The 9,610-nt window shown below is 42.5% G+C and overlaps 1 protein-coding gene across 1 annotated transcript; it reads right to left on the reverse strand.

Moving 5' to 3' along the window:
• Positions 1–7,194: 7,194 nt before the first annotated feature.
• bhlhe23 (basic helix-loop-helix family, member e23) lies at positions 7,195–9,222 on the reverse strand. The gene has a single exon (XM_043224127.1). The coding sequence runs from the start codon at positions 8,531–8,533 to the stop codon at positions 7,850–7,852; it is 684 nt and encodes a 227-aa protein (XP_043080062.1). The 5' UTR covers positions 8,534–9,222; the 3' UTR covers positions 7,195–7,849.
• Between the last annotated feature and the right edge of the window lie 388 nt (positions 9,223–9,610).

A 9,610-nucleotide genomic window follows, 5' to 3' on the forward strand; every position in this document is an offset into this window, starting at 1 on the left:
TTCAGGCCAAACATCCCTCTCGAACCCTGCAATCCCTCATCTGTACCCGATGCAGGGTGGGCCGTGTCCAGAAACCAGTGACATGCTGTGAACGAGTGCATGACTTACCAGGGCTCAAGCAGGGTTTGTCTAACAATGCTAATCGCGAATAAATGGCTGTGCTACAAATGCTTTGTCCCGTTGTCCTATCGCCCGGTGATGTAGATAACAGGGTTGTGTGGTGAATTGTAAACTCTGAATGGGACATTACGGGGGGTGGGGGGGTCATTAGGTCCTGTTAGCATGTCTGACTCTACACGGCTCTTCTCTCATGTCAGGACTTGTCGAGTGACAGTACATCACCTCCCAGTCTGCACTGTACAGCACAGGGGCTAGGAATCCAAATGACACAAAGAGTTATTCGGTTCGTAATGAAGCCGCTTAATGAAACCATTGCCCTTGAAAGTTCTTCATCAATTTCAACCCTCCCTTGCTCTCTCTCTCTCTCTCTCTCTCTGTCTCTTCTGCTCTCGCTCCGTCTTGTCAGCGCAGCCACGTGGCAGCTCTATATTAATTAAAGTCACCGTTTCCTGAAGTACTTAAGTGAGGTGCCCTCATTGATAATGAGCAGGTTCAAAAGAGTGCCATCCCTCCAAAATGACTTTTTAAACCAGCCTTATTAAGCAGAAAATTATGCCCAAATCAGCCTACAAGCTCCTCATTAAAAGCCACTGATCCTTGGCCGCGCACTTGTTCGTCCGATTTTAATTAGGAACGCACGAGTCTCACTGCCGTGCTAAACGCCATTAATCTTCCCTTTCATTCCGTCTCAGACGCCCAGGAATGCGGAGAGCCAGCCCCGCTCGCGCACGCTGCCTCCGCCTCCTGTCTGCCTGCCAGCCTGAGGGAATGTGAGCGCCGGCTTGAGCTGGGGGCGGCATATGAGTATGTCCAAGTTAGGAGGAGTTTCTTTTATCCGTGTGAAAACCCAAACACATTTCACAACACTTAATGAATTCCATAATCCGTAAAGATGTGCTTGTCCATTTTATGGTTTTAAATTGTCCAAGTTTAAATTGTCCAGTTGTCCAAACGGTTGTAAAATTTTAGTAAAAAATTAAATAAATTAAATTAAATTATTGGATTTTATTATTTTTTTGTAAAATTGGATTTCCACAGTAAATACTATTGTGTAAATATAAAATACATATTTTTTCAGTAAGTATATTTTCACACAAAACACATTGTTTACATCTTGCTAGCCGCAAGATGTAAACAATGTGTTTTGTGTGAAAATATACTTACTGAAATTAGTATTTGAACATCTGAACATTTACAGATCAAGCTCATTCACTTTCACTGGAAATGATTCATCCAGATTTTTACTTTTTCTTAGTTTAAAAATGTAAATTATTTTTGTAGTAACATTAAAGGAACGCATTTCTTTTTGAAAATAGGCTCATTCTTCAACTCCCCCAGAGTTACTAAGTTGAGTTTTACCGTTTTGTAATCCATTCAGCCGATCTCCAGTCTGGAGATAGTACTTTTAGCATAGCTTAGCATAGATCATTGTATCTAATTAGACCAGTAGCACCTCTTTTGTAAATGACTAAAGTTTCAATATTTTTCCTATTTAAAACTTGACTTTTCTGTAATTACATTGTGCACTAAGACGAAAAACCAAAAGTTGCATTTTTTTAAGGCTAATATGATTAGGAACTATACTCTCATTCCGGCATAATAATCAAAAAGGTTTGCTACCGTACCATGGACGCAGCAGGTGTGGTTATATCACACATCGCCTGAAAACAGCCATTTTCTGCCGGTCTTACTACAGAAGAGTAAAGTTTTAAACAGAAAAATTATTCAAATGATTCAATTGATAATTTGATTCAATGATCTATACTAACCTAAGCTAAATGCGCCATCGCCAGACCCAGAGATCGGCTGAATGGATTCAAAAACGGTAAAACTCAACTTTTTTAACTTAAAAAAGGTGGAGTGTTCCTTTAAACTACTATTTTTTGTAGTATCATTTTTGTAGGATTGTTATACTATAAAACCGAACCGAAGCGAACTAATTCTTTCTAAAAGTTAAACCATGATTTTTCCCCTCAAAAAACACAGGCACATAAAAGTGCGTGAAGCGTTATGATTTAATCTGCTGTGTTTATTAGCCATCGCAGTGCAGCACACCTTTGCCTGCCTGCCTGCCTGTCAGAATCCTGCGTGCATGGAAGATTATGGATGGCCAATTATATAGTTTCTGGCATTAATTAATGATGTTAACCGTCTCCCCCTGCTCCTTACAAAACAGAGTCTCTCCTAAGCTGCCTGCAGGAGAGCAGACTGGGTGAATGTGTGTGTGTGTGTGTGTGTGTAGGCGTATTGTCTGTAGGGTTGCATCTAAATAAATTATTGTACAACATAATGTCCATATGTTAGTTAATGTCTTGCGATTCTATTACCACATCTTTAAAAATCAATTCAAGTTTTTTTCCAAAGAGACCTTGATAGCCTGCACGTGTGCACGCATGTCATGCCCTACACTACCATAAACGCCCTGATTGCGTGTTCATGAATGTAATGGCCCTGACAGCGGAGGGGAAATGTGCTTGAACTGGTGCATGTCTCTTTTTTCAGTGTTTCAATTCTCTTGTCGTCCCCCCAAATTTCCCCCCACCAGTTTGGCGTCTGAGGGCCATTACAGAGATTAAGCTGAGGAAGTGGACTGGCTGCCCTGTGTGTCAGCTCACATACACTGACGAACTGGGAGACAACCACTTATTCTCTCCTCCTTTCTCTCGCGTTCTGTAACGCAGCTTTTAAAGACACTGCAAGACTGCATGCCTGAAGGCTTATAGCAAAACTTTCTCTATATTTTTATTTCAGTGATTCAGAAGTAATGTTCTGGCTTCAGCGCGCGTTAAGCTCAATCTTAAAAATCTGAGGTATAATTATGATACTGTATATTGAGTTAACAATGATATTGTATATAAATAATTATAGTTAAAGTCAGAAATATTTTGTAATGTATAATATGCATTTGTAACATCGTAACAAATGTATTGCACAATCTTAGCTACTTTTAGTCAATTTATTAATTTTACCTAATAATGTATTTTATTGTAACGTGTACCATGGTAACGTACAATGGTGTGCGTTCTTGGCTAATGTCTCTGTCTGAAACGTTGCTGGTTTTAACTTTTTCTACATGAGGGAAAAAGATGTTTTGTGTATTTTTTTTGGTGTATCTTGCACCTGGCCAAGATACTTTAGATGTGCACACTATTAACTTTTTTTTCAACATTAACTTGATTTAACCTGAGCAGAAATGTAAAGCTAATAATTGTATACAAGATCGTAAATTTTCTGCTAAATCTTGTGTATTGTTAGTGCTGAACAATTAAAAAAAAATGTAGACAATCGGTAATACATTTTTGTGATAACTATAAATTGCTACATTTATAAGACTTGAACCGAAGCCAAACCATTCAATTATTTGTATTGCATTGTATCTTATTGTATTCAGCGGTAATCAACATCATGCCCCAAATGCTGATCACAAATGAAACCTGGAATATTCTGTTAAAATAAACCCGATGCTGATTCTTGATATTGCAGCTGCATCTGCTAGACTACCAGCATATCTGTACGAAACTACGGCTTTTCCTCCTTGTGACCATTAACCTTCTTCTCTTCTCCTCGGCGCTCCTCGTTCTCATCCAGCAGTAATTCTACAGTTTAAATGCATGGTGTCAGATGCCTTGTGGCGATGGGTGAGGGTTCGGGCCTGCATGCCATGTTAAGAGCGTTAGCGGGCATATCTAGACGGGCAGTGCCGCCCTCCCGCATCCACGTCTGATTAGAGTAACGAACGGAGGGCTGGTCCGTCACGCCGCATTGTCCCTCACGTCGGCCTGAATCACATGGCTCCTCGGAACCAAATGACTTAGCCGGTCATCGCATACGACAAACCGGGCAGCAAGCAGGGGGGCAGCGATGATGTCACAGACCCACCAAAGGGGATCCCCTCTTAAAAAATGCACGTCTCCACCCGAACAAATGGAGAGACGGTGCAAGAAAAGGAAGAAAACAAACAAAAAGCAGCACCAAAGGGACATAAAAAGAAGCTAATTATCTCATACGGACCATCTGTACCCTCTAAATCAGCGCTTCAGCCCGCGCTCACGCACACGCAGGTCTATCGAGGGTCACCCCATACAGACGTACTGCTTTATACACGTTTGTATTTCCTTCCAAACTACTTCTTCTGATTCCAGAGGCCTCTGACATTCTGCCTGCGTGCCTTCCAGTGTCTGCGTGTCTGCTGTGCATAAACAAGCACCAACCTGAACGCCGTTTCCAGCAGTCCGCCCCCATCTCCCCTTTGTTGCTCTCGGCCTGTTTGCATCGCCAGAGCTCGCGGTCCCAAACATGTGTGTGCAGCTATATACGTATGAACATGAGCGAGGGCAGAGCTGTGATGTGCTTCCTCAAGAGCTTAATGACTCTCAGCAGTGCTGTCAGAAACACTCGGCAGAGTCCGGCACTTAAGGGCATATGTTTTTCCCTCTCCTCAGCCGCCTGCGAAGAGCGACAAACACACACAAACAGAAGCTCCCAGCTACGGTAATGAAATCATTCTGCAGTGAACCCACAGAAAAGAAGGGCAAATACTGTGAGACGTGAGAAATAGCTCCATCCCTGTAATAAAGCACTTTTGTTTTGGAGGCAGATAAACAAAGGTGCACTTTTTCAGCACTGAGTACATGCCGTAAAACAGGTATTTGCAATTAAATTGCAAATACCTGTTTTACGAATCAAATCTTTGAACAAAATCCTTTTTATATCTGAATCAAATCTTTGAACAAAATCCTAATTAGAATGGGATAAGGGTCTCTAATACATACAATGCCCAGATTTTAAATGAAGAGTTTAAGACAAGCTCGAAAAGAAATATACCTTAAAAATAGTTGGCTCAAATAGTAATAGCATGAAACATTTAGGAACTGATTTAATTGATAAATACATGTTTGGGAAGTGACAATACCTCCTGCACAGGCGGAGGAAACTTACAGATTGTTTATTGTCAGCTACTCGTGTGTTGTGTACTCGTGTGCATTTCATACTCACAAAATTAAAGTGTTCTGTAGTTGATTAGTCCACTTCAGTCCACTTCATATTAACCATGATTACGTTTGAATAACTAAAGAACATTAAATAACACATAAATAATAGGCTATACGCTAGTTCTATGCAAAATAAATAAATAAACCACCCCATCCCAAATTCATACTATATATCATATATATATTCATATATATTCATATATATATCATTACGTATCTTAAAGCTCTAATTATCCGTTTTAAACAGGCTACACTATGCCCACTTTCACAGAAAAAGCTGTTTCAACTGAAGGAAACTCACACCGACTGATCTTAAAACATGTCAGTGCACTTTTAAGATACACACAAAAAATGTTTTTTTCTAAGGCATGTTTATGAAAATTGCCTACTCCTGGCTCAGCCTGAGCTCTGTCCATGAAGTATCCGACAATCATTCCTGTGAAGCTTTGACATCGTAAATTTCTAAAAGCAATTTTAGACCAGTAGATGGCGGTAAGCGAGCGTCTTTGCGCAAAAACTGTTTGCTCGGCAAACTAAAAGATTCCTCTTCAAAACCACAGGTCCTGCAAGAATCAGAACCAAAACAACAATCACCAGAAACAAGTTCACGGAAGCAATGAAAAGGCATTGCAGCGTCACATTTGTAATCCACACCAATTAGCTGAAATCAAGAGTGATTAGAAAGGCTGAAGGAGCAGCGCGTGTGTGTTCCTCCTTGTCAGAAACGTTGAGCTGTAAGTCCCCTGTCAGGACAGCGGTGTGCTGCTGTTACGACACGACACTGAGGAGACGCCCCCACCGGGAGTGATGACTGCTCGTTTAACAGGTACAGAGACTGAAGCTCATTACAAGTGATGGCCTAATGCGAGGGGAATCTCGTTTTTAAGGAACACACGACCACGAAACACAGTGAAAACTACACGTTATGCTTTGATACGTGTCAACAATATTTTGGGTAGCTCGGTGCACGAACGGGAGCGTTCTACGGTACATTGTGTTTATTTTAAAAATTCCCTTAAATATGATTTAAAGAAGTTCATTATGCAGTGTTAATAAACGGCATTGTGCCATACTAAGTTAAAGGCAACTATTTGAATACGTTGCAATAGCAGTTCCTTTAAAAATATATATATATATTCTAGAGAAAATGTCACTTCTATACTAAAAATATCCTAATTGTGAAATAAAATAAAACTGAGCCCAAAACGCCCATAATAACAGTCAAAGACAGCTTTTCTTTGTTAACGGCACTGTTTTTTTTCCAAAACAAATGTTAAAATTGCATTCCAGGCCTACGTGAAATTAACAACTTAAAATACATCATCTTGCACGCATTAGCGCGTGCATCAATTTAATTCTCACAATTATTTTGAACGCCTTGTGTTTATTCGCCTCTGTTTGCGCAATGCATCTGTAAAACGACGAAAACGAGGCCAAAGCATCTAGGAGAACAGTCTAAAACGAAGCGATGTATCAATGTTAGATGACCGACGAGGGGGGTATGGTTAAAGAGAGGTGTTTGCCGCGCTCGCCGACGAGAGGGCCGCGGACGACAGGCGCAGAAATCGTGTTAATAAGTGGAAGGGGTAGGTTACAGATCACCGCCGAGTCACTTTCACACAAATACTCAAGGACAGGTCCCCTCGGCCCCGGGGCGCTCCGGGCCCCTGCACAACAGCAGCAGGACGCTTCTTACCAGTGAGGACCAGAGACCAGTCCCATTTAAGAGATTATAGATCCAGCACACGACCCTTCGGTACATAGAGGAGACGCTCGTGATGGCGCGTGCACGTGCTAGGCCCTGTTTACCAACAACAACAGCGACCACTCAAGCTTTTATTTAGCACCAATACTGCACGGCTATTTCAAAACCTTTAATGGTCATTAAATGATTCGCAATGCCATTGCATATGATGTATGAAACCAAAGCGGTAAAAAATGACCTTTGCTGGTCTACTAATGAACCAGAACACTTTCAAACACTACAGGTTTTCCTCCAGCAAATAATCTCCGGTTCTTTAAAACAATTTAAAAAGAAACCGAATGAGAAACGCGAGCGTCTGGGAGAAAACAACAGAGGTGGTCATAGATATATGTTTTAATTATAAAGACATATAAACAATATACAGTATGAAACTCATGTCGCAACAAGATCAAATGCTGTGTAGGCTCGATCAAGTTATTCTTCACAGTTGTACAATACAATCAAGTGAATTGTGCAATAACAAAAACAAAATCTTTTCAGGCCAAACATTTGAGAGTGTTACACCGTGTTTCCTAATACACCGATGGAGGCGAGACAGCTCGGCTTCCGTTTATTCATTTCTGACACAGGTTTTTAAGAAATTACTGTTTGTGGGCAACTGCAGTGAATTGCATAGTTCACCAACAACGCTGAAACCGAAAGATAAAACGCTTAAACTGAGAAACGAGTCCTCCTCAAGCCGTGAACATAGAATTTCTTGTTTGTTAGTTTTTCACACAAATACTAATCGTTTTCAATCCGTCACTCGGGGTAAAAGGGGAAAGGCTTTTTAAAAAAATGTAGGGTTTTCAAAGCTCGTTCCGGTGACACCGTGTCCCTCGGTTAACATTATTTGTGGTATTATCTAATAAATCATCGTGGTTACTTAAACACGCAGCGGGGGTTTTGAATCAGACCTAAACCCGTTCCCAACAAAACAACGCGAATTCAGAGCAACATAAGGGTGAAGCGGGAAGAGTTCGGCGCGCGGAAGTCAAGGCTTGTCGTTGCAGTGTTTGAACAGGTTGGACGGGGTCCCGCTGAACGAGCTGCATTTCTCCGCGCAGGTGGCCAGCGCCGTGCTCGAAAACGGATACACGGCCGCCTGTCCGAAGGGCGCGAGCGCGGTGGGAATCGGCGAAGTTATAGTCTGTCCTTGATTCAGATAAGCCACCAACCGGCGCATTTCCTCCAGCGCCTGCGCCTGCATTAGGATGTAGTTTTTTGCGAGGAGCAAAGTTGCGATTTTTGAGAGTTTTCTCACAGACGGGCTGTGCGCGTAGGGGATCACAGACCTCAGGCCGTCCAGCGCGTCGTTCAGGTCGTGCATGCGTCTCCGCTCGCGCGCGTTGATGCTCAGCCGGAGAGATCTCTGCTCCTTCGGCTTCTTGGCGAGCGCGCTCGGGTGCTTCTCTTCGTCGAAGCCCGCGCCTCTCTTGCGAGACTCGAGGTGGTCGAAGCCGTCGTCTTCGTCGCTGGTTTGCTCTCCGCCGCTTTCGTTCGACTTTCCCGTTTGACCGGAGAGGAAATCCGCGGCAGGCGTGAGGGAGAAACGGCCGGGACTCCCGGTACCGTGGCCAGCGCCGAAGCCGAAGGCGGACTGCCCGTAGCGCTGCGTCAGGTCCAGCAGGGTGTCGTTGCTGATCGATTTCAGCAAGTTTTCTTCGCCGACATTCATTTTGGAGAAACGAAATAAAACTAAAACAAAAAACGGAGCGGATGGAAAACTTTGGCGCGCGCTCTTGAAAGCGACCTCGTCTTCTTTCTTTTCTTCCGTTGGCGTTCTCCGAAGGTCTGCTGAAAATGAAGACACTTTTTGATAGAGATCTTTCTTCCCCTATCACGCTCTCCCGCGCAGACAGCGATGGTTGCGTGCACTTTAGACGCGTCGTCTGAACTCGCGCGCGTTCTTGCAGTGCGTCTTGCCCTCGCCCTGGGCAGATTGAGACTCGCGCGCAGTCCTACTTGCTGGTGAGTAAGAGCGCGAGGCCCCGCGGGATTATCACTCTGTCCAATCAGAAGGGCGTTTTAATTAAGAAGATTAGAAACTGGCACGCTCCTAAATTCAACTATAGCGATGATAACTGCTGAACAAATGGTGGCATAACGCAATTCATGGCCGGCACGCGGTAGTAAACAGTCATTGTACCTAACATTGTGTAATATTCCAATCAGTTACATCGAATTAACGCAGAATTATTGTCCTAATGAAATGGTCTTTTTAATTAACCAATGATCAATTTAATGCACCGCGTACACAAGGCTGTTTCTTGCAGTTAATAAGTTAACAAATGCAGAACATCTCCTAAGTGATAATTATTCAAGATTTGGATTTATTCCTGAGCCGTGCATAAAAAGTGAATAAAAACTACAAAGAGGTCCAGTTTGTAGTCCTAAAACTGGAGCAAAATTGAGAAGAAATTAAGATTCTGTGATATACCAAAGGAGACACAAATAGCAAACAGTTATTTGTGTATGCTGTTAAAGCTCATCATAAGGATCTTGAAGGTTCTTGAGAACGAACTGTTCATTACTGTTAGTCCTTCATTTGTCTTTTGCAGAACTGATCTTTAAACCTCTTTTGTATAATTCGTAGACCTCATTCATAAGCTGCGTTAGAAACCTATAGGCGGTTGTCGAGAACACAAGTGGAAGTTGCGGTTCGCCAAAAATTAAAGCCATTACTAAATTTGGCGACCTTTTCTCAAACCCGACACTTAAGTGTTTTTCTTGTTACCGCGCGGTGTTTAACGTG

The sequence above is a fragment of the Puntigrus tetrazona genome, chromosome 23, assembly GCF_018831695.1.
Source record: "Puntigrus tetrazona isolate hp1 chromosome 23, ASM1883169v1, whole genome shotgun sequence".
In the NCBI taxonomy this organism is placed as follows: domain Eukaryota; kingdom Metazoa; phylum Chordata; class Actinopteri; order Cypriniformes; family Cyprinidae; genus Puntigrus; species Puntigrus tetrazona.